General features: G+C 34.9%; 1 protein-coding gene across 10 annotated transcripts in view; it reads left to right on the top strand.

Annotated features, from left to right (window-relative positions):
* LOC118273822 (protein unc-13 homolog B) overlaps positions 1-26,151 on the top strand; it is a 401,044-nt gene that overhangs the window by 342,376 nt on the left and 32,517 nt on the right. For all 10 annotated transcript variants that reach the window (XR_007707653.1, XM_050707727.1, XM_035590973.2 and 7 more), the window contains 2 exons: positions 25,347-25,525; positions 25,950-26,100. Coding sequence is in view for 9 of the 10 variants with exons in the window: in XM_050707727.1 (XP_050563684.1) it covers positions 25,347-25,525; positions 25,950-26,100 (330 nt within the window). In the remaining variant the exon portion in view is untranslated. The remainder of the gene's footprint in view (positions 1-25,346; positions 25,526-25,949; positions 26,101-26,151) is intronic.

Below are 26,151 nucleotides of genomic sequence, written 5' to 3'. Positions count from 1 at the left end.
CTAGATTTTAGTTAGAGCTGAATATTGTTTTAGACTCTGTCAGTTTTGGTTTGTTGTATCATTGAACTACATTGAAAAAAGAAAGAAATATAAAGCATTTATAACATGTACATATGTATCCCTAGATACAGATATAAATAATAATAAAAAAGATAAACATTACAACATTTAAATATGAATATCGAAGCTCAAAATAGATCTACAAGCATGCTTATGCTGAACAGACCTTCACCTTAGCATTATGTTGAGCATGGTAGCACTTCAGAGAGATTTTCAGGTGACTCTCCGACGGTAGGTTGAAAATTGATAATGAATACTATTTTATATAAATCTTTAAAATAGAATAGAATTAAAAGAAAAGGCTACACACTGAGTTGAAATCCTTAAACGCAACCTCCATTTAACCGAAAGACAGAAGACTTAACTGAACCCTTATCAACTATCGTTAATTCTCTTCCCAAATCTCACATGCGGGTTTTAGAAGCTAACCCCAAATACCTAACTTATTTTTCCAAACCACTAAAGTGTACAGTTAATGTCCCATTTCTTGGCAAAGTATTTCTCGTTTAGCTATCGGTATCTCAGAAGGTAATTTGGACTTTAGACTCGGGATAACGCCACCCGGATCTTAGCATAAAATGTTCCACAAAATATAAGCTGAGCTATCTTTTTGATCAACCTTTTTACTGTTGGTTTTAAGAGGTACTTACAGATCTTTACGATCCTGAGCTCTCTGTGAAGCAATTATCTAGTAGGTATACATTAGTAAACAAAAGGTTACTTATTCTTTGCGTTGATGGAACTTTTTATGTTACCTGTGTCTAATAGTTGTATTTCATGTCATAATCTTAAACTAGATAGTACTAACACTAATATAGGTGGGTACATAAACGCAACTATGGCTTAGTTTACTACTACATTATTCAAATTCCAAAACAAAGTCTCTTCTATCAGAAACAAGAGGAACAACTACAGATTTACTTCATGGAACAGCTACACAAATCATTAATCTCCACACAACAAAGCTATAGCACACAAAACCGAAACCAGACGTCCTGCGGTCAAGCTGTGCAGCGAACAAGATTACGTGCTAACTAAGTACCGCTAGCTCATGGACTAAGTACCGCTAGCTCTCGGACTAAGCCGATACCTGACTCAAAACCACGGAGATCGCGTTACCGCATCAATACAAACCATTTGTGACACTTGTATGTCTAACAGAATTATCTCCAAGGTTTTGTGGCTAAATGGTAGCAGATCAATTGGTTTTAAAGCCAGCTAGCCGTCAGCTTAGTGGATTTAAAGATTTAAAGTTACGCTGCGTTGAAATGGAATTTGTTTGGAAGTGCAGGATAGACTAGGCTTAGTCTAGCTGTATAGCGTAAACTGGTATTGGGTGAACTAGTTAGTGATTGCTAATGTGCATATTCAATGTTGCTGAATGTGTCATGAGCGTAAATACCCTAAATGCTTCACCGGAATTCATGCAACTAATTAATTGACTGATTGGAAACGAGCTAATGGATATTTCAATCTGTCTATTATTGTCAGTAAAATTAACGAATTTGGTGATGTTAAATCAAACGTCCAGATGATTTAGCTTTTCCAGTAATTATCATTCATATAGGGACGTAATTCTCAACGGTTTTAAAATGTTATTAGCAAACTTGAGCGGCAATAAACGATACTAGCGCCGTCTATAGCAGAAAGTACAAAGATTACGCCCTAATCATCACTTCAGAACCTCAACAATCTACCAAATTACATGTAGTTATACCATCAGACAAAACTGCCATGATAATGAGTGCACTCTACCTCCATCATAGCCTTTCAAACTACAAACTACAATTTAAAACTTCAACACATAAGACGTTTTACCTCAAACGCACGTTCACGCTAAGGCATTATAACCACTTACGACACTTACTGGGGTAATTGCCGCACAAAGCGAGCGATGTCACACGCTACCAACTTTTAATTGCATTACTTTACCACCTAGTGGCTAGTGCTATACTTTAAAGGCCCTTTATAAGTTACTAGCTTTCTGCCAGTGGCTTTGTCCGTCTGGAATTTAAAAGATTTATTTTATGCAGGACTTGATTCTGAAGAAAATCCAGAATGGAATGAAGACTATGTTACTCTATCATGGTAGCATGCAAGGCTACCCACAATATAAGGTGGTGGTATGGTATGGTAGAAGTTAAAAAGTGGTTGTTTACAAACAACATTTCTTATGACATGACATCCAGACCCAAAATAACAATTTGTGGATCACGCAAAGAGTTGCACGTTGCACGGCAGCCAGAATTGATAAAAATCATAAGAAGATGAGTAGTTTTTTCTAACCTGAATAAAAAGGTTATGTTACTCCATGACGTTTCCCTTTCTCAATAGTTAAACATTGTTAATCGGTTCAGTAGTTTTGAAGCCTATTTCATGCAAACAAACTTACCTCTCTATAATATTAGTACAGAATAGTATCTATGAACCACTACTCTCTAGTATAACTTTAGCACAATGGAAACTTTATAATAGGTTTTGTTTGAGTATATTCCGTTTTTGATAGGTGTTCTCAAAGATGTTGTGAATGGAGTGTGGCGATGTTTTATAGATCTCTATTGTGTTGGAAAACGATGTGAATGTGTTTCGGTAGTTCTTTGGGAGTCAATAAAGAGAATGAAATGATTTTTTGCAACCTATGTTTATTTTCTTTTTAAGGGTTAGATTTCTCCCGCCTTGGACGAGGTGAGAAGGAGTGGCAGACTTTTACTGACTAAAAATCAACCCGTTCCTCGCGACATAAAAAAAAAACAATAATTATAGCTTTATTAATATTACTTTTATTAATTATTATGTTTTTCGGCTTTCTTGTAATTATTTGTAGCAGTACGACTGTCGCCGCGTCGTGTGTCACGAAATGCTGCTTATGAATATGAGCCTCCAGCATGGCTTGAAACAAGTCGAATTTCTCGTCAAATAGTTACGTGAGTTAGCTGAAAATATAACAATTAATGTATGTCTCACGATAGACATGATATAAACACAATTTTACCTCTATCGATTTCTACAAAGATTGTCCCAATTTTCAATGTGTATAAATAAAAAGTCAAATTCTCACGAGTTCTAGTAACCAAGGGCTTATTTCGTAGTACAATTGTGCCAACCAACTTGAGTGGCAAAACAAATTCTTTACACGTGCAAAATATTAGCAAGTCTTTGAAGTAAATAGCTAAGTTTAAGTCATGAATATTCATGAGAAATATTATTTTTTATCTCCTTTCTTACTTGTACTTACTTGACATACTAATTAAAAGTAAACACAGGACTTTTCTTAATATTTCTTTTTTTTATTTTCTTGGAAGTAAAAGGACTGTGTTTTGGTTGAAGAAATAATATCAATGTTTTGACTACATTTATTTATTGATACTATTTTTGTATGATTACTTTTTATTACTTTGGAAACCTTCCACTGATTAAGGGTGATTTTCCACCAGAGAAGTGCTACGTTGCTGTCGATGGGTTTGGCTTCCACCAATCATATTCTTTGGTACACATAGCTTAGCACAGGTGGAAACGGACTCAGCTAAGATATGTTTTTATTAAGGAAAGATGCGTGCTATGGATAGCTTCGATTATCGATACATCACATACTCGAACTGCGCATCTTACTCACACAGCTACATAGCTTAGTGTCAGTGGAAACGGTCACATAGTTTTACAGCTTAGCTATTACATCTACTAATACAAATAGTTTTATTCCTTATTGAGACTACGAATATCAAATAATGTTTTATGAAATGTACAACATTGTGCTCTGATGTCTGTTCCTTCTTTAATTTTATAAAACATTCAGCAGAATAAATATCAGACGACTTTAAAGTACATAGCAATCATGAAATTTCAATTAAAACTGCAAATATGTACGGTACACGAATAAAATCTGTGTAAAGTGTGAATGTTTTCCTTATTTGTCGATGTACAATATTGAAATTTATTCATTTGGTTTAATTATTAATTTTGTTTCTTCAGCTTTTCACATAACGTAAAATATCTTTACGCTTTTTAATGTAGTGTATAGGCAGTATATGAACATATAAGTACAATGTAACACAGACAGAATTTAAACTGTGGGAGAGCCATGTTTCGGCACGAATGGGCCGGCTCGACCGTAGTGATACCACGGCCTCACAGAAAACCGACGTGAAACAACACTTGCGTTGTGTTTCATTGTGTGAGTGAGGTTACCGGAAGCCCTATTACCCCTAATCTTCCCAATCTCCGATTACCCAATGATTCTTAAATTCCTAACCCCAAAAATGCCGGCAACATACTTGTAACGCCTTTGGTGTTTCGGGTGTCCATGGGTGGCAGCGATTGCTTACTGCGTCTGCTCGTTTACCGGCTTATACCATAAAAAAGACTTTTAACACCATTTTTGTTATAAGTCCCATTTCGAAGCAGATTAGGCAATTGGTGTACACTATAGTAAACAAATCTAGATCATGTCAGTCGAATGATTCCATAACATCCCTTTATGAATAACTGTAGAAATACATATAGTATTTTATAAAGTCATGGTTCACTAGTTAAAATAATAAAGGTAGAAAAATAACGAACCAATTAAAAAATATTGAAAGCAAACAAAAATACTGCAAAGCGTTTTTATGTCCGGAACAATATTTTTATAAAATACACGTTGTATTTGTATTCATATTTATTTAAACGGTTGAACTGTTATTGCAAGAGGGCTGAAACATATCATTGATTTACATTTCAGTGTATTTATTAAAAAAGATAGATAATTTTGATTTTGATAATTAATTATACATATAAAAAACTAAATTTGTATAGATTTTTTAAATTGGCCCCATTCTGGGATTTTCTCTTGTGTACTGATTGCGTTTTCAAACATACAAGGAACCAAACCATCTGCCCCTATGGATATTATGGCTAACCCTCTTAGATTCAGAAGACCCATAGTTTTGTTGTGTAAGTGAGGTTATCGGATGCCCAATTACTCCCTTTCCCAATCTTGCCAATCTCCCATTCCCCAACAACCCTTAAATTCCGAACCCAGCCCAAAAGGCCGGCAACGCACTTGTAACGCCTCTGGTGTTTCGGGAGTCCAGGGGTAGCGGCGATTGGTTACAATCTTATGGCTTATGCCATAAAAAAGTCAACCGTTATATGAAATTTCTTTAAATCTTAAAACTTAGCAAAGATTAAATTATCCTAAATCCAGTATTTGTTCCCTAGAACAAAGGCAAACAAACAAGTTAGCCAGTCCAATTAAACTACACAACAAAGTTATTGGACCGGTCACAATTAACGGAGATCGTTAATTACGATCACTACTTACTGCTTTTGTAAGCAATTCCTTAACTTTCCACTAAAGTGAACCTAATTTGAAGGGACTCACTATGAAGAAATAGGTCCCTTTGTTTCTTTATTACAAAGTTTCGTTGACAAAATATTTGTATTCATGTAGATTTGACTTCGGAGAGAGATCTTTCTAGTATTATAGATGTTTTTTTTTAGCAAATTCATTGCCCCACACTTAGTTTTTCTCCTGTGTCATGGGTGCGTTTACAATTAATATACAAGTTCACCTACACATTATACCAAGACCCGGAACAATAATTTGTGGATCACACAAAGAGTTTTCCGTGCGGAAATCGAACCACTACCGTGTCTTGATCACTTAATTAGTTCTATAGAAATCAATGTGTTTGATATGCTTTAATATAATTATGAAGCACCAGTTTCACCACCATCATATAAATGCCCGATGAACTTATGTGACAGATAGTACATACAAATTACATTTTTAATTTAAAACTATGTAATACATAGCTATCCAGACATTGTGAAGCAAGTCGTTAATTTATATTAACGACTTTTTATTATAAAAACGATTGATCATTGATTGCTCTAAACAGCCGAGTCACAATTAACTCTGATCAGTATCGTTAAATTAGAACCAGCCGTTCCAGTTTTGCCATACAACTTCTCCCTAAACGAAATGCAGGTCAGACGCCAATCTAGTCCGGAATTAAGCCACATTTGATTAGGCTAAAGCGAGACGAGTATAAACAACCAACGCAGATGCAAGGTTTTATTCTTTTTTCTCTTTCACACTCACACGTTTAAGTGATGATTTATCTCTTTCATGTCATAGGATTAATGGGGTATCCCGGTTTTTCCTTGCACTTAACATCTATGGGTATTTTTACGCAGCGGAACTACCTCATTGAAAAGATGATGGTTCTTAAGCGATGAATGTACGTGTGTAGACTCCTTCACTTTGTGTCGGCTTCTTTTGGTAGGGATGAAATTGATGCTTTGAAAAAATGTGCGTTGATCTTAGTTTTATGGGAGTGATATGTTTTAATAGTTTGCGTTTGTACAATTTGTAGAGATTTTCACGTAAAAGTATTCTGTGTTATTTTTGGTTTAAATACTTTTATATCTTGCTACAATGCTTTTTTTTGATGGGGATCCAATGACTTCTTTCGCCTTGGCCGAGGTGAGAGGAGCCAGACTCTTACTGACTAAAACCACCTCGTTCCTACTCCTGCTTTTCGAACCAGAGCCCCGGTAAACCTGCTAGGTAGTCTGCAGGTCCGGATATCTTGCTACAATGCTATAGATAAATCGGTGACTGAATATATAAAATATTTTATTCTATTCTGTGAAATGTGAAGGAGTGAAAATATTTATTTGAGCTTTGTTCTTTTGGTATTTTTATATCTTTCTTTGTCCTAAAACAATAACGTTTGGTTAGATACCTATTATTTTTCCGTGATTTATGTATAACAAGGATAATATTTATCTATCATTATACTAAATTAATTCCAAACGTATCCTATAAAAATGCCAGAGAATAACAACACTTCCTGATTTTTAGATGGTACAATCACATTCAGAAATGTATCCCTTGTTGTGTATTATTTCTGATGTTATATAAAAGGAAACTATGTTTTAAAATTAAAAGTAAAACACTGACAATCATTTCCGAATCTGTATTAGAATCAATTCTATTTAAACTTAGTAGTTAGTTAAATATTTCACGCCCTTGTCATACGAGCATTTCATGATATCAAACATTCCATTACGAAAAAATGAATGTAAGAAGAATTTTCTATTATTAAAAAGCCATTGTCAGCATTCCACCTTTCAAAAGCGCGAACAATAGTCTTTCAATGTGACCACAACTTTTTGTCCCTCATTGTACACACCGAAAAATCACATCTTAAAATGTTCCTCACGTAGGGAGTGCAAAACAGATGTAGTAATTGCCATCGCACGCTCGCACAAATTTTTATAAAGGGTCAGCCCTAATTCTCTTTATGTAGTCTGGTGCTGACCGTACAAGAATGAGGAAAAAAGAAAGCCGCCATATTTGAGAGCCGTTTTATGATGGCGTTAAAACTTGGCAGATACTGCGAGTGTATTTAGTTTATAAATCGATGATATTATGGATGGATCGACTTACATCTTTAAAAGTATAAAACGTAGAGTACAGAATAGAGTTACCGAAGGCAACGTCTTTATTTTGAGCTGGGATAATCATCCAATGTCTTATTCCGCATTAGATGAGGCGTGAAGGAGTGTTAGAATCTTAGTGACTAAAAACCACCCTGTTCCTACTCCTGCTATTTAAGCCGGAGCCCTGTTAATCCCGCTAGGCTGTCTTTAGCTCCGAATCAGGCATCAGCCCTACTAGGCCCCATCTGTGGTGGCCTGATGACTCTTTGAGGCGCGCGCGGAACGCGGCTCGCCTTACCTACGCCGGCCTCATCTAGTTATTTCAAAGATTCATTGACGTGTAAAAGTGTTATCTTGTAACCAACTTGCAGAAATTAAATATCATTTATCACGGATCTAGTTCTAGTCGGGCGGCGAGCTTCCCTTGCTCGCCTTTAACAAATGTTTGGCCCTAGAGCCAGATTAAATAAGTACAATAATAAAATAGACAATACAAAAGAGTAACAAGCTTTATCATCACTGACAGTTGGAAATACACACTTGACTTATAACAGATGACTTTCAAAAATTGCTACAGTGGTCTAATTGAAAAAAACGATAAGGCTTTGACGGCCATGACACAACGATTTTTCATCCCAAAAATAAATATCTACAGAAATACAGCGTCATTGCGAGAAAAAGCTAATAAAAGATTTGATAAAATTGAGATAATGTTGGCTGGTATTTAGAAATACGGGAGCTGACTCGGCTTCATCGCGTGCAAAGCATTTCACGATTATCGACGCTCCATTAGCCTCGGTGTCGGCTGCAAAGAAATAAAAATATCGGTACGGTACTGTATTTACTAAGGTCAGATGTAACGTAATATTACACTTATATTTTTGATGAAATAAATATTAAGCACATTATACATATGATACATAATGATAAAATCGACCATTTCCATAAATAAACCTGGAAATCAAAATAACAATAAGCCAAAATATGACGTTCGTCAATAAAAATACTTTCAAAAATATAAATTCTACCTTTTCATACAAAGCTTAAGGCTCTAATAAACCATATTTATGTTATTTATTCAAGAGACAGGGGTGTACAGGTTTCCACTCCGTTTTATAACCAGGCTGAGACAAATTCACTGTCGTTACGGGACTGAGAAGATTAATGTGCCTTAATTTCCTAAGCAATAAATTGCTTGAAAAACATGACCCTTCCCGTGTTTTATAGGCCTCACTGTGACATCTTTCTAATTAATTTATTATTTGTTTTAACCTGTCAACACGAAGATTAGATCACAGAAATTGTTTGCAACAATTACATGCACCTTATATTTACTTTTTTTCTGAAATAATCCCGCCTTTGTAAATTTAAAATCCTGTTAGGTGATAATGATTTGCTGCAAGTTCCTAATTGCCCATTGGTCATTCCCCTAGGTATCATTACACAATCGCTTAACATCTAAACTATTGGAGACCGGGTGACAACTTAATAGTCTGTTGCTAACAAATGGTCCACGGGCTACGGTAGCGAGCCATTTGTTTTGTGCAGTGTTCTAAAAGGCTCGATACTGCATAGTTCAGATATGCAAGTGAAATATTTCGTATAGAAATCAAACATTTCAGTTGTTTTTGAAGATGTTTGTATGTAGAAAGGTATATAAACTAGGTATTAGACTAAAACGATGGTATATCGTTGAAAATAATTTTTGGACTCAAAATGTTTATAATAACTTTCGTGTGACATACTAAATTAACTAAATATCACGTTTTATTCACGTACAAAAAAGGAAAAAAAAACGGGGACGTCACAGCGTCTGCACACGCTTCTCATGATGAAGAGTCTCTGTGACTCGAACTCGACTGGTAGAGCTTTTCTTCATTAATATACGTGAGTAAACCGTGATATTTAGTTATTTAGTCTCACGAAAGTTATTATAAACATTTTTAGACTTAGTACAAAAGACTAAAAATTTGCATTTCAAATTGTGAACTCATAAGACATATCATCTACATACATATAAGTTTGAGAGATGTTTGGTCCTGAATTTTGTATTCTTATCTTGTTACCAAATAAAAATCTTCATAACAAACGCGATAAGGAAAACGTGTAGCATGATATAAAGTATTTGTTTTTTTAGAAAGAAAATCTCAGGGTATAGAGAAAATTGTGAAACATATTCAAAGAACTTCTATTCCGTATACATACCTACACACCTTCGATTTAGTAAATTAGATTCGCCATTTTGAATTCGTACGGTTCCATTTTTGTTTTGTTCATTCACGAAAATAGTACGCGGATTTTCCTACGGGAATATGGGCTGACACACTTTGTCCAGCCGTTTAATTACGTTAACCACTGTGCATTAAATGGAGGCTTAATTGCATGTAGAGAATAAGTAATTAAAACGTAATTAGGTAGCAACCAAATAGAGATTAAACAGTAGTTTTAATTAAAAAGTTGGTTGCAAAAATTAAACATTATACATTTTATTTTTCATTGCATTTTCTGTAACTAGTTCTGTGTAGCTGCTGTTGCAGTTTTCCAGTTTGTTGGTTAAGTTTGACCAGAGTTAGGGTGATTTTCTACCAAAGGTGTACCTTTTCATTTTAAAAATAGTTTTATATAATGCATTTAAATTTCTATGTTGTCTCTTGAAACCCTTACCAGTATTAAAAAAAATACCATTTACCTCGTCTAATCCTATTATAATCACAACGTGTATTTTGATTATCTACAAATATAAAAATTATATGAATAACACAAAAATAGTTATATAATACAGAATAATAATAGTAATATTAAAATTGTTCAACGGTCCTCTGCGATTTGGCTTCGGCCCCTCGTACGCCTTCCAAAGGTCCGGGACCCTGTGGTCCCGTGATTATGTAAAGAACATACGTAACAATAAAAGAAAGAAAGAAATAATGATTTTCTCATCTGAAGATCAGAGGCAGGAGACAGATACTTGTATAAGCTAGTTTTCATTGTTTTATCGCGAATACAGTTGCTAACAGCTAGTTAAATTGCAAAATATTTACTTTCATTAGCTTTAAAATAACTGTTTCAAATATAACCTTGACCGGCTTTAACATAATCTGCTTTACACATATTATTCAGGATCGTGCCTTTAACAATGACTGTAATCCCAAATTTATATGTCGATTTGGGTTGTTTTGGTCTCAAATCACCCATGTTAGGATAACGATAATTCAATTTAGGTTTATTCTAGGTCCTGGCTTTGTAAACTAGGAAATATTTGGCTGCCTAAACATAAATTAAATTGGAATTAATTTGTTTCATTGTTTTGACTAATTCGTTTTCAATAAGTTTTGAGTTTGCCTTTTGGGTCAGATTGATTACGTGAATCGTTAAAGGGTTAGCAAATTGTACAGTATGATTTTTTTAGCCGTTTCATAAATAGAGTGTACAATTTTGTTGTTTTAGTAATATTGTGTATCTGAATTATTTCCCATAAAAAGTTCTATTCTGCACAGAACATTTTATTATTATAAGATTCAGCATAAATATTCGCCATTCAGCGTCGCTTCAATCTCGGGTAACGGTGATCAATTTGATTATGTTTTATTTTACGATTTCTAAAGGTCTTTAAATCTTATGAAGCTATGCACCGAGCAGTAAAAAATAACGTCCAATCTTCGAGAGTAGTCTTTACTTCAAATCTGGTTTTCACCCGGGAGGGTATCATCAAAAGATAAATCTTATTTATGACAAAACGTAAGTCTTTTAATCTCCAAAAGGGTAGATAGAGTACATTTTTAATGTAAGAAATATGAAAAAATACATCTTATAAATAATTAAAAAAAATTAGAGAAATATCAAAAAAATCATTTTATAAATCATCAAAATTACCGCACGACTTTAATTAAGAGTTTAAATAATTATTTAAACTCTTTAATTATATTATTTTCCTGATACAAGCATCAACAATTTAAACTTTCCTCCAAAAACTCTTGTAAAGAGGAGGAAATAATTCGATGACGTCTTCGTGAGATAATATTTCAAACAAATTAATAATTGAAAAGTGTAAAATCAGGTCATCGTGTCAATGTTCGTGCGTACCGCGGCACTTGGAAACTCGATTATCAGGCGTCAAATTACTTGGGAGAAACAACCAAATTCTATTAACACTTATAGCTACTTCTGTGCCGCTTTACCCGCTCTGCTCGACTCCTATAGATCTTAGCGAGATGTTTTATATATACCTTATAACCTTCAATAAATGGACTATACAATACCAAAATAATTATTAATTTTAGACCAGTAATTCTGGAGATAAGCGCATTTAAACGAACTCTGCAGCTTTACATAGTAGTATCTACGAGTAATAACAAAATTTTATATGCATACCAAATTTACTTGTATAGTACTTACTAACAATGTGGTTTGTTTAATTCCTAAAAAAACTGATAAATATTTTATTATTATTTTTTATATTTGTATTATCATAACTATTTAAACCGCAGCAGGGGTAAAAAAGACGTTATGTTATGAATATTACATAAAAAAGAGTGGTCTTTTTAGACAGGAGTTGCGTAAATGCTCATATTTTATAGGAAACTCTGTTTTCATCTGATTACTTACGGAATTCTAAACAAGTAGGGTAAACTTGGCAAGGGGGTAAGTAAATACGGGAGGGTAAGGCTACATGGTCCCTGTCTTGCTTTAGGGGACTTATAATCGTCTTATGTATACAATAGCATGTTTGCCTAAAATATAGAAGAGTAGTAACAAAGTAGCAAGGATGCAACAAGGATAATCTCTATGCTTGGTAGGTGGGTTTGAGATCACAGTTTACAAGATCCAGGTTTATTAGAGGTGCGGACTACTTAGTGGATTACCGGGGCTCCGGCTCTAAGAGCAGGAGCAGAAACGGGGTACTTAGTTTTTTCAGTCAGTAAAAGCTGACACTCCCTTTCGCCTCACCCTAGGTGGGAGAAGACATTGGATGATTTTTCCCCCACGAATAAAAGATTTATCAGAGAGAACTGCTGCCCAGTCTTTGACAATCGTTCAGTACATTATTCAACTCTTACGATACCCATGAAAAGAATAAGAATGGGTAATTAATTAATTCCCCTTTGACGTCCCCACATAACACTCTGTAGTTTTTACAAATCACTTTTTTCATACTTTAGTCAGATAAAATATTAAAAAATAACAAGATTAACAAATACTCATTCTTTCGTGAATCAGTCACGAGGGACTGAAATTAAATTTCTTTATTAAAACCTTAAAAGGGAACAGAGATTGATAGAAAATTAATACTGTTAATCTTATATTAGATTCGGAAACCTTAAGGGGAGAAATATTTCATTTCGTTAAGATTAGCCCGGAGACGAAAATGAATGATATTGTTTTGTTCTTTTTGTCAGTAAAAAAATCGTCAGGGTCATATAAATTTTTGTATAGACAAATGAATTGCAGAGAAGATAGAGTCATGGAACGGATCACCTAAAGACTATGCTTCAACACAGCCCGTGTTGGGGAGTGACGCATAAGACAAAAGGTTACCTCTACTCTCAAAAAATCATAATATAACCTATTAATATGCAAGAACGTAGATGTAAATTAAGAGTTTATATAAAAAGTTCAAGGGATTCGGCGTTCAATCTTAATTAACTCATGCTTTTAATAGAATTTACATGAACGTATATGATGGAACTCTTATAGTGAAAATGTGCGATAGTTTTTTATTATTGATTTAAAAAAAGCACACACACACAGGTGCAATCCTACATAAACCTAAGCCGATATGAGCTGTTTTGAGTAACTACATAATATCAACCGCGACTTCGCTTATGTTAACCACATTACTTGTAATCTTCAATATAAGAAGACACACAGATAGATTCTTATTCTAAAAACAACTTTGTTACTACCATCAGCGGAGTATACATTTGTATGCTAAAACGTCATGGCACGCCCATAGACACCCGAAACATCAGAGGCGTTACAAGTGCGTTGCCGGCCTTTTGTGGGTTAGGAATTTAAGGGTTATTGGGGAATCGGGGATTAGGAAGACTAGAAATTGGGCCACCGGTAACCTCACACACAAAACAAAACACAACGCAAGCGTTGTTTCACGTCAGTTTTTTGAGAGGCCGTGGTATCACTCCGGTCGAGCCACCACGAATAGTGCCGCAGTATCGCTCTCCCACACTCAAATTTACTATACTATATACACACATACTTATTATTACAGTAACACTTTGTATTTTACGAAAATATTACAGTTGTCAGCTGAACTACAATTTTTAATCCAGTACTGCGCCACAAAATATATATTCATTTACTTTATTTTTTAAACACAGAGATATGAACAAAGGCTTCGTTTATGCGTTTTTCATTTACTCGCGGATTTAATAACTGAATACGCATAGTGATAAATACATATGAACAAAAATATTCGTTGAACATTTACACTTTCAGAATAAAAATAAAAATGAATTTGTCTCATGTTGTTCTACCGATTGAAAATGCGACTGAAGAAGATCTAGTTATTATACATCATCATACAAAATTTTTAAGTAATGTAATAAGCGCCAACATTGATCAAGCGTGATAAATTAATGCTCAAACCTTTTCCTTGTGAGAAGAGGCCTTTGCTCAGCAGTGGGCCCATAGCCATCAGCCCATTCATTTTGTATCATATCTAATGATTTCGTATTATTCATATGATATTTCGCATCATATTTTCGTATAATGTTTATTTCAATTCTCAAAATATCTAGTGAGTTATTAATTATGAGATTGCTCAACGTTAGTCCAATTTAACTCTTCTAGGTTTGTAACATTAATTCACTAACCAGCAAATGATCTTTTGGGATATTTATCCTAGCATACCATAGGACAGACCTACAATAAATTAACCGTAGTGATTAGCCTCCTTAATCTATGATTATATGCTTAGCAACAAGTACCATAAAACCCAACACAACATGAGACTATACAGGATTCTATAAAAACAAGGTTTGCGTCACGATAAACGTGTAATAGCTTAAATGAATTTTCCTACTCAGCGTAACTTCGTATTAAGTACATAATCCAATTATATCGTGCCAATATATATTTACTATCGATATCATATCCCGACCTTTTAAGATGATGTTTATACTGAAATCTGATATGTGTCTGGAGCTACTCGTACTTCGTAGATAGAGCTGAGATTGGAAGACCTAGATTTCTGTCTACGCTAAAAATAATCGTTTGTCAATAATTCTTTCTAAGATATGAATCGTTTCTTCTACAAACATCGATTATTTAATAATGCTTGCCTCTTTGGGAAGACGTGACGTTAATTTACAATAAATATCATATTATATCAAGTACAAGCATGACATTAAAATCAGAGGTAAGTTTCTTTGACCAAAATACCATAGAAAATGGAGAATGCAATTAATGTACCTTTCCTTACATTCTTGCTTCAGAAATTCTTTTTATGTACTTTTTTTTTGTTTTATACGACGACGACACTAGCAGTTTCTCCTGTGTCATTGGTGCATTTAGAAACATACAAGTTCACAATATACAATACATGACATCCAGTTACGAAACAACAATTTGTGAATCATTTGATTGCCCAGCCACCGCGCCAACCGTGCAATAATATCTTATCTAAGAAGTACATTAATTGCGTATAAAACCGAAATTACAGGTACTATGTTCTAATAAATACAATTTCTCCTTTACAAAGACAGACAGTGTGATAAATATCTCACAGAAACCGATACTTTTGACCTCTCCACACAATATTAATGTTATTAGTTGGAGAAGCCAGGCGTTCTAGGGTAAAAGCAACGTTAGCTTTGATCTGACGCTTCCAATATCCGAGGATATTCTCAAGGGTTTCGCTGCCTCGGTAGAATGTAATAGAATTGATTTAGGTACAGAGGACGAGAAGTTAAACTAGACTATCCAGTTTAACTTGACCTAGGACTTATGTAATACATATGTGCAGTGGTGTGTCTACTTGTGGTGGATATTGAATAACACGTGTATTAATTTATTTAGATAAAATTGTTAACTTTTTAAATTGCATTTTTTATTCGTATAGCTTAGGTATTTGGCAAGTGGTTCGAAATAAAATAAAATATAAACTAGCCAAAAATTACTAACAATGACGTTTGGCGCGGTGGCTGGGCAACCGGCTGACGCGTAACGTGTAGCGGGTTCGATTTCCGCAAAGAGCAATTCTTTATATGATTCACAAATTGTTGTCCCGGGTCTGGGTGACATTATATATGTGAACTTGGATGTTTGTTAACGCACCTACGACACAGGAGAAAATCCTAGTGTGAGGTAACGTTTTTTAATAAAAGAAGTCTCAAGGTAATATTTTAAATCGCCTAAGATTTTCATTTAACGCAAGGAATTCCACCGTAATTATCAAGGAGCGCTTCATTACCATAATATCAGGCACAGGATGATTATTGCTGAACATAGGCCTTCCTCAATGACTTTCAGATCGGTAGATCTCTAAGAGTTCCCTACGAACATAAAATTACAGAACCAATTTTGTTGAAAGTAACAAATTTTGCACCAAAAATATTTCAGGAACTTGGGCAAACCTAATTAGATTGTACAAAAGCTAACCTATTAACGAAAAGAGAATAAATCAATTGGATCCCGTTTTTCCAAGTCAGTTTTAGGGAGTTTCCTAATTGAAAGATGTCGGATGCCTAACTAGAGTTTAACAAATTTTCTTTAATAGTCTTGTTGGTTACTTCATTAATTACTGTTTGGAATTTGGCAGCGTTTTGTTATTTGAGTATCTTTTTTGTATCGCACTACAAACAAGAACAAGCAAAAAAGATCGGTATGTTTGATGTTAATAGTCATCGTATTTAGTAACTACAAAAGTAATGCCAGTATTAAAAAAAAGTTTTAGAGAATTTATTGCATAGTAGGTGTAGTAACTGGTCGAATGGTGGCAACGTGTCGCCATTTCGATCCTTGTATGGAACAAATATTTGTGTGATCCAATAATTGCTTAACGCACCCACAACACACAAAACAAAATTCCATTGTGGGGCAACATAAAAAAAAAACAAAAAATATTTTTATTAAAATTCATTTATAAACATAACTTGACTATAACGTGACTATGTGGACGAATTTTTTGATGCTTTGTAAATACTAAACAATTTTTAGTTATCTTTTATTTTTAAACTTTTTAGTTTAGTTGTAAATATTTTGTTGTAAAAATTGATTTATAAAATACAAAGAATAACATAAAGAGTAAATATGGCATGATGTGTAAATATATACAAACTATTAGGTACAAATTATTCAAAAACTGTAGAAATGTATATGACCATTTATAATAATTTATATCGTACACTAATACTTCCTATTTGCATTACAACCTGCCCTAATTTAACTTTGTATGAACCCTAAACGCGTGCTTTGCGTCATTACGGCGCAAGTTGATAAATTAAGTTTTTTTATAAAGGCAATGCTTGCGTGAACTGATTGTGTTATATCAAAATTTGGAGTTAGTTACCACAAACACGCACACTTATGGGTACAAAGATTTGATGTATTTATTATGTATTATGTATTCAAGTGTGGTTTCCAAATGTTTTTGTTTATTTCAAGTGGTATAATCGATGAGAGAGTAGGCTCTTTATTTATTTTCATATCGTAGTAATAAAAAATGTTAAATTTGTTTTTTTTTGGGTGTGTTCATTATTAATTTTTGTTATGGCTCCATTTTTGTTAATTTAATTTTTTTATTGTTGCCCTACTCTAGGATTTTCTCCTGTGTCGTGGGTGCGTTTACAAATATACAAATTTACGTACATATGACACATTTGTAGATCCGAAACAACAACACGAACATGCAAAGAGTTGTTAGTAATGTCCAATAGTTTTCTGAACCGAATGCCTAGCAATGAATTCCAGTTGGATAAAACAATCGGAACTACTTTATCTAATGTTCTACTTTAAAGAAAGAACCTAGTAGTAATCCCAGCTTTTTAACAAATTAAAATATTTCCATTTATTAAGTTACCCATAAATACTAAATGGAGAAGGCTGCTCTACTATGCTAATGAGTTTAAGAGCTGATCTGGTTATCTGTTCTGATTAAAATAGAGTACCTTTACTACGCTACTGTTACTTGTCTATTTTTTTTCTCTGCACCAAGGTTTTTTACACAGCAAAAGCTTTTCCTTGGATTATACTAGATTTTTTTTTAATTCGGAATTTTTATTTGGTTGGAAATATCATGCGAGGAATTGCTATTATATTCATGTATTTATACCGAATTCGTACTATTTATGCGTAAGAATATATTAAACTTTAGTAATGAATTTCTGTAACTGTTCATTGGAAACAAATAAAGGGCTCTTGGGCTCTTAGCAGTGCTAGGTCCTCGTACGTATAAATTACACTGCTACCTAGTCAGGTAGGAGGGACCCATTTAAACCAATTTATCTTTCCTTGATTTATTAAGGGTCCCTCTAATTAAATGTACTCCAAAATATTAGTGAGACCTTCGTAAACGAATTATATGAACTTTGTAGAAGTTATGCCATTTAGAGCTGTAATTTTTTGATCATTAGATTTATAATCGCGTGCATGTTTGTGTTTGCAGTCCACGGTAATAAGGAAGTGGGTACGAGGTACGTGATAAATAGCGGTTTTTAAAATTTGTTTGTATGTTTGGGTTGAATTAGGTCAGCGTGTTGGTACTAATTAACCGCGGGAGGCTTGTGTTTACTGTTTAAGTAACAGAGGCAACACTTTCGTAATGAATATAATTATGCTTGCATTCAACTTTGTTTTTTCTAAAATTGAAAACATGGTAATAATATCTTATACTTACCAGTGATAAGATCGTTTTTACAATGAATTGTGATTTGTCAGTCTTCAAAATACATAGTTAAGCGTTGAAATAATAAGCAGGAAGACAGGCACTATAAAATATTGTTGTAACCTGTGTTATTTCTAAAATTAATATAAGTATTTATTATACACGTATTCAAAAAAGTCTTTTTAACAGGAGACATTAGTGTCTATTGTAAATAATTAAGAGTTGAGGTATAAAAAGTTCAGATGGGGCCCAGTAGAGCTGATACCCGATCCGGAGCTGCGGACAACGTAATAGGTTACTAGGGCTCTGGCTTAAAGCAGGGGAAGGAACGGGGTAGTTTTTAGTTTGTAGGCAGAAGAATTCATTGGATGATTTTCCCGCTTCAAAAAAGTTATAAAAAGGTTTTCTTCGTATTTTACTAAAACCAAAACCTACATCATGTCTATTTATCACATTTACGATCGATAAATCAAAAAAGGCAATATATGTAGCCATATAATTATGAAAATTTGCGTAATGGTGCAGAAAGTGAACTGAAACGCGGAAAAAAGCTTTTAAGCCAGATAAACGAGGTGCGACAAATTACTCCGAAAGTAAATGTAGGTAAGAATTGAGCAATAAAAGTATTCGTATTTTAGGATAATTGTCCTTATATACTAGAGCATAGAGTTAATTATTCTTTATTTCTGAAGTCTTAGGCTTTTGGTAGCTTAGAAACCAACATTAACCGAGGTCACAATCTTTGCTCGGGATTTTGAGATTTTTCTCATATACCTAAGTATTAAATACTGAATGTACATTTTCGCCTATAAAGTAGCCTATCAAACGACAGTGGACTCCATTCCAGGCTCTGTATTATTGCATACAGTTAGTGACCGATAAATAACTACACGGTTGGCGTGGTGACTGGCGTACGAAGCAGGTCTTTGGGTATCCACAAATTTTACTTTCGGGTCTGAGTGTCATGTGTGAAATTGCATGTTTGTAACCGCATCCCGACACAGGAGAAAATCCTTAAGTTGGGCAACTAAAATTGTGTTTAAAAAATGCGACTTTAACACACGTGTAAATGTGCCTCCTTATTTTAAAGCGAGTAATATACCTAAATCGTTTCATAAGTTAAACAAATACTATGCTGAAAACCGCATCTAAATCGGTTCAGCCAATCTACACAGGTCAAACCAAGTCGTTTAAAAAAAAAACATTTTTATGAGACATCAGGAACACTTTTTAAAGACGACAATAATATATGCTTGCTACACATTTTAGAACGAGATATTCTATCTCTATTTCCAATTTTACAAAGATACGTACCTCACTACTTTCGGGAAGCACTCTCAAGTCCCACTTTGGAGTGAAGTATCGATTTGGATAGCCGTTTCTCAGAGGCCGAGCGAATTCAGTAAGGCGTTATGTATTTCATAGTAACTGCTTTACAACGAGCTTCGTTTCACCTGGTGCTTCGAATCTTCTCTTTTATATGTATCTATGTTCAATGTGCAAGACGTAATTTTATTTCTACTATTTTGGATTTCAACGTAATATAGTTCCAGATCTATATTACGTTGAAATCCGTCTTTGGGCGAATGGAGTATATTTGTTATGTTTAAGAGTGGAGGTTTTGTTGCTGATAATAACCAGTTTAATGATAATTTAAATGATGTGTTATAATCGATTCCCCAACAATCCTTAAATTCCTAACCCCAAAAGGCCGGCAACGCACTTGTAACGCCTCTGGTGTTTCGGGTATCCATGGGCGTCGGCGATTGCTTACCATCAGGTGATCCGCCTGCTCGTGTACCGGCTTATGCCATAAAAAAGGTTAGATAGTAACGCCAACAACACAGTAATTTCAGCAAACCTTAAGACCCGAGGTATTGATCCGGGTCTAGACAAAAACACCAGAATAAAGAAAAGGATTAGACATAACAAGTATTTATGATAAGTACACCTAATAAGGTCAGATGTTAATAGGTAAAAAGGTTTTAGCTATACAATATTTTCTTCTTAATATTACCGATCCGATAAGACTTTCGAACCTTCAAGAAAAGAGTGTATTCCTTTTTAAAAGGCTGGCAACGCACTTGTAACTCTTATGGTGTTGCGGGTGTCCATGGGCGGCGCTGATCGCTTACCATCAGGTGATCCATGTGCTCGTTTGCTCCATATGCCATGTAATACCTAACATATTATATTTTCATTGGCCTAAAAGTTTGGGTCAAACTTACGAGTACCTTTACTAAAAAAATCCGCAACATTTTTATTTCCAATATTTCAGTAAAAAAACATTTATTTTAACAACACAAAGTTTTTCCAACAAAATTAGACGTTATATAAAAGAAAAGTTTGTAAAAGTATATTTTCATTCTTCTCTCTACGTGAAGCAGTTTCAATACTCCCTATTTACTTGAACTTCGCAAAAGTCAATGACCGAGTTGTAATTTGATTGCTTTTTTATACTGTTTATGGCACTCTTAGCGTTGTATGTGAGCCTAGTAACTTTGTATGACGCAATAACAGTAAGGTTAACCTTCCCATAATAATAATAATATGATGTTAAATAAAATTTGGTGAGGGTGAATTGTCTTTATTTTATATTTATGTTAATGTTAGATAATTAGGTATTGTGATTACAGAATATATCAAGAGTAGATAAATTATATATTTTTTTGTAGTCCGTCTATTATTTGTGAAGGATGCATGCATTTGTCGAATGACGCGACGTTTTCAAGTCTTTAGCTGCTGACTGAAATCTTTTGAAGGCAAATTCTCCACTAACAATAAATGTGTTAAAGATCGGAAAAGACTAAGAGAAAAAACTACTCGTACAGAAATATAGCACCTATCATAATACTTTTCGGGCGAAAACCTCGCCTAAAATTAACATTAAACAGAGAGTAAACGATATCGCGCTTATTAACTTCCCTTCTTAGTATCCTTAGTAAACACCAGCCTTCTACTTTGATTATCTTAACGTAGGCTATTACACAAATTGGATAAGATAGAGAAAATTTGCATATTATTTCAAGCGAATGACAAGGAATGCGAGACCAAATATTATACAGAGGTGTAGAAACCAAAGTGTTTATGATAATCACCAGAAATATTTTTCTAGGGAAAACTATCCTACCGTTGCATAGGATTATTTTTTTGCTCAAGATTTTTTTCTTTTTCAAGGTCCTGTTTTACAGCCTAAATTTTAGGGTGTTTGAAGCTACCTGTAGCTGCAGACTACCTAGCGGGTTTACCGAGGCTCCGCCTTAAAGAGCAAAAGTAGGGACGGTGTGGTTTTTAGTCAGTAAAAGTCCGACACTCCCTCTTGCCTCGCCTTAGGCGGGAGAAGTCATTGGATGATTTTCCCCTCTTAAAAAAAAATATTGACGTAAAATTATGTTTGCTTTTCAACTAAATTAATTATCGCTTGTTGGTCGAACAGCTGTAAGCGCAACTTCCAGCTGCAATTTTAAAATCTAAAGTTAATTTCAGGCACAACTCTGATTTATCAGTTTCTTAAAAGTAGGTACTTTTATTGCTTTATCATAATCATTACAAAGTTGTATTTTGTTACTATTGATGAGCTATAAACCAATTGTAAAACATGATCCACAACAAACTTGATAACGAAACTGACTCGATCGAGTCAGAAATATCATAGTAAACAGTAAAGTCAACAAAATTTAAACTCTAATAACACGAAACCACATAACAACAAAACAAAAATAACGCAACCACATTACGCTACTGAAAGCAGAAACCTTCCAACGACGAACGATTAGGGCAACAGACCCAAACGGCGGCCTGATAAGGTATCGCCGCAAATTCGCCCACAACATTCCCACTTTAGGACGTCAAAACATTTCACTTCCGCGCCATTATGGACTCCTGGTACACCTATCTGTACTCCGCAGAAATCTGAGAGGAAATGTGGAAAATGTCAGTTCCATATTTTTCAATTTTTATTACATTATGGCGTTGGAAGTAAGCTGAAAAGTCCTTGCAAGATGGTATGTTGCATGGTTTAGTTAGATGATATATTATGAGGCTAACAAGTTAAGTAAATATGCCTTTACCACAATGTTTGAAAAAAAGAAGTGCTACTATTAAATACTGACAATGTTTTATATTTATCACAAGAGCGTCAAGAAAAATGTAAATCCTAAAGAAGAAAAGATTTTTGCATATTTTAAACTACAATAATAACTCAGCTGTTAATTTAAAGACATTGGAGAAAAAGTGTCCTGTAAAAGGGGCAACTTTTGCAAAAGAAAGCGAGCGCGTGAAAGTTTCGAGACGTCATTAGTCATTAGATCGGGAAAAGAAGGTGCGGTAAAACCGCGTGCGCATGTTAATAACCGTTTCAATTGATAGTATAGGTAGATTAAATAGATTAATGTAAGTTAAAATTGTAAACCTGATTAAAAAGTGCAAGAGAATTTTCTCCGATATCTTAACTTTTAATTTTAAAAACAACCGCGTGGAAATTCCATCTCGCGATAAATATGTTACACAGCAGCCTCATCCTATCAGCAGTCTGACCACTACACCAGTTTCCCAACGACCAACCGACCTACAAAAGGACCCGTGCCCTACAAAATAAATCAAAATATCCTGTTGCACTTTTTTTGGATGCACCGATAACGATTTTGCGCGCCGGTTTTCTGCGCACCTGCGACCGGCGCTATAGAGGGCGGGCTAGAATCGCAGATAGCTAGTTGGCTGCGCGACGCAGGGCACCGCGTACACGACCCTTAATTACCGAGTCCCGGTGCAACAGGAGTCGGCCGAACCCAAGTCTTAAGGGAACCTGTTGAACCATGGAGTTCCTAATACGGTGGTTGAAGTATACCGTGATCTTTATCTTCGCTGTACTAATAAAACTTTGCATCAACATTGCTATTGGACGATGGTCGAAGCAGATATTTCGCTTTGTTTTCGCGATACTGATCAGGCTTTGTATCAGGAAGACTTTTGGACGGTGGCTAAGGCGTATTACGCGCTCTTTATTCACAAAAAAGGTAAATATACAAATACGTCTGTATGCACTATTGAATGAACCGCTCGCGTGCGCCCAGCTTGCTAGCCCGGGCAGATGCTTCGTTGGTCGAGAGGTCTAAAGAGCGACTATGGAGTGTGCGTTCTCAGATTCGAATCCTAGGTCGCATAACTAACGGGGTAGGCAGAGATGCATATATTTACTGTAACATTTGTTTTTTCGGTATTTAATTCTGTGTTCGGAAATTGAGCTTGCAACCCGTCAATCAACGAGGCCTTTACACCGCGCGATTGCATCGCGCGATCTTCTATAACGCTCATAATGTAATCATTTAATGTCTGTATGATCGCGAGCCTTTAATTACTTAGGATTTTCTGATAATAATGATCTATTACGATCGATGTCTTTGTAAATCAAAAACTAATTAATGTATTAACCAAACGTGTTGTTATGAAAGGATACATGTGTAACATAGTATTTGATTTCACATTCTAGCACTACCTACAGAATATTCCCACAAAGCTATTAGTACTAACGTTACCCACAGAATATTCACTCATATATCCCTCACTGTCAGACCAGGTCAGAACAGTGGAAATTCAATTTATTTTCGGTCTGCACTGCGATTTCCCTACGGATGCGATTTTGTTTTAGAAACATGAAATCGAATTTAAAATAAACGTGCAACCAACTTTTTGCTGCTCGTACACAAGTTTTTTAATCTGTAACTTTTAGTCCTTTGCGAATACGTTATGGCGTAGCGGTCAATTTTGGAATTGGGATTGGAAATCTCGATTTGTTTTATTATAACTTTCCTAAAACATACTACAACCATTATTATATTATATATCGGCTTAATCACGTAGCTGTTTGACGAGGAACTTCACTAGTTTCGAGCCATGCTTTTGTTTAAGGAATTGAATGACTTTTCCCGCTTTGGGCAAAGCGAGAGGGAGTCAGACTCTTACTGACTAAAAACTACCCTGTTCCTACTCCTGCTTTTCGAGCCGGAGCCCCGGTAACCCCGCTAGATAGTTAGTAGCTCCAGATCAGGCCTACTGGGCCCCATCTTTGGTGTAATGCGCGCGCGGAACGCGACGCGCTGCACGCACAGGTCTGGTTCTATTCGGGCGGCGAACTACCCTTGCTCGTCCACAGACACGCACTTACACTTGTTATTTAACACTGGTAACCGACGCTTAGCGGAGGATTTACCTTAAACAGTTTTCTTTCGGCTGTTAAAGCTTTAAAATAATAATGGAAACAATTTTAACATAACTTTATTGGTTCTATATCTGAGAAAAATAGAAGCATTGATGTTTTAAACAAACAGAGCTAGGAATATGTGCTAAGCATTCAGATGCATTCGAACAGATTTATTCGAATACCGGTGATATTGTAAATTCCTGAACTAGATATATTTGCATCGCAAAAATATGTTAACATTTTAAAAGTGATAGAGTGCTTTCATATTGAAAATTCTAGAGCAAATAACTGAATATTCTACAACCGGTATCGTATATGTTAGCAAATGCTTTGTGGAACTTTCTAGATAGTATGAAAGCAATATCGACCATCGCTGGTGATAAATACTGTAGCATATAAGTTTTTAAGCAGTGCAAAAGAATTTTAAGAAATTTTTCACAACTTGCTAAACTATATTAAAACTCTTTGTACATGTTTGCTTTATGTTTAAAGTAATCGAAACAGAAGCGCGTTCGGCGCTCTGATTTGTTTGTTTATTCGAACCGGCCAATAAACACCCTGAGAACGAGTTTGCTTTACGTTTAAAGAAATCGAAACGAGAACGAATTCGGCGTTCTGATTGGCCGCCTCGAATAAACCAACCAATCAGAGTGCCGAACGCGCTCTCGTTTCGCTTACTTTAAACGTAAAGCAAACTCATACTAAAGGTACAGAACTTTTGTACATGTGTGTGGACTATATACCTTAGTATTAAAAAATTAAGACAATTATAAATAAATATTTCGTTCTATGTTTTTCATTTCCAATTTTTCCTCTTTGCAGTACACATGTCTTCACGAGAACCTGTTCCACTATCTATGTGAGGAGAACAACGGTGCCGTCACCCTACCAGCTGCGAGAGGCGACGATGCTTGGAAGGTCTACTTCAATGAAATCCCTGAAGAAATCGTCGACGAATTCGCTATGAGATACGGCATAGAAGCCATCTATCAGGCCATGACGTAAGTTTTCATTTAAAATGAAAGAACAACTTCACATTTTATCTACAGAGAAACAAGCATCGTTGATGGACAAACGTTGCTTTTTTCAACAGATGTAAACCCATATTTCGTGCCATTGTGATACCAAAATCATCTGTAGTACGTAAAAAACAACACTTCAAATAATAATACAACATGTGCATAATGATAAAACTAAAAACTGGTCTTAAAAATCTTTAACAAATTCTATAAAACTTAACATAAAAAATATTTAATACTTTTTTATATAATATAAATTAATCTCCACGGACTCGAGTCCGTGCCCTTGTTATACAACATATACTTAAATCTAAATACTTAATTGTCCTGACCTCTTTCTTTTTTAAATTTTAATGAAAGAAAAAGCCTTCTATCATTATTAATTGGTATTCTTCTTCATCTCCAGCCACTTCCACTGCCTCTCCACGAAGTACTTGTGTGCTGGAGTACCAGCGGTGATGTCCACGTTGCTGGCCAACATCAATGCTTACTATGCCCACACCACCGCGTCTTCTGCAGTGTCAGCGTCGGACCGATTCGCTGCTTCTAACTTTGGAGTAAGTACAAATTAAATAAAAATACAGAATTCGTTTGAAATGTAAAAATTA

Source organism: Spodoptera frugiperda, chromosome 3 (assembly GCF_023101765.2).
Source record: "Spodoptera frugiperda isolate SF20-4 chromosome 3, AGI-APGP_CSIRO_Sfru_2.0, whole genome shotgun sequence".
Lineage (NCBI taxonomy): Eukaryota > Metazoa > Arthropoda > Insecta > Lepidoptera > Noctuidae > Spodoptera > Spodoptera frugiperda.
The sequence above is the reverse complement of the archived record's forward strand: the minus strand, read 5'-3'. Positions and strand labels throughout refer to the sequence as shown.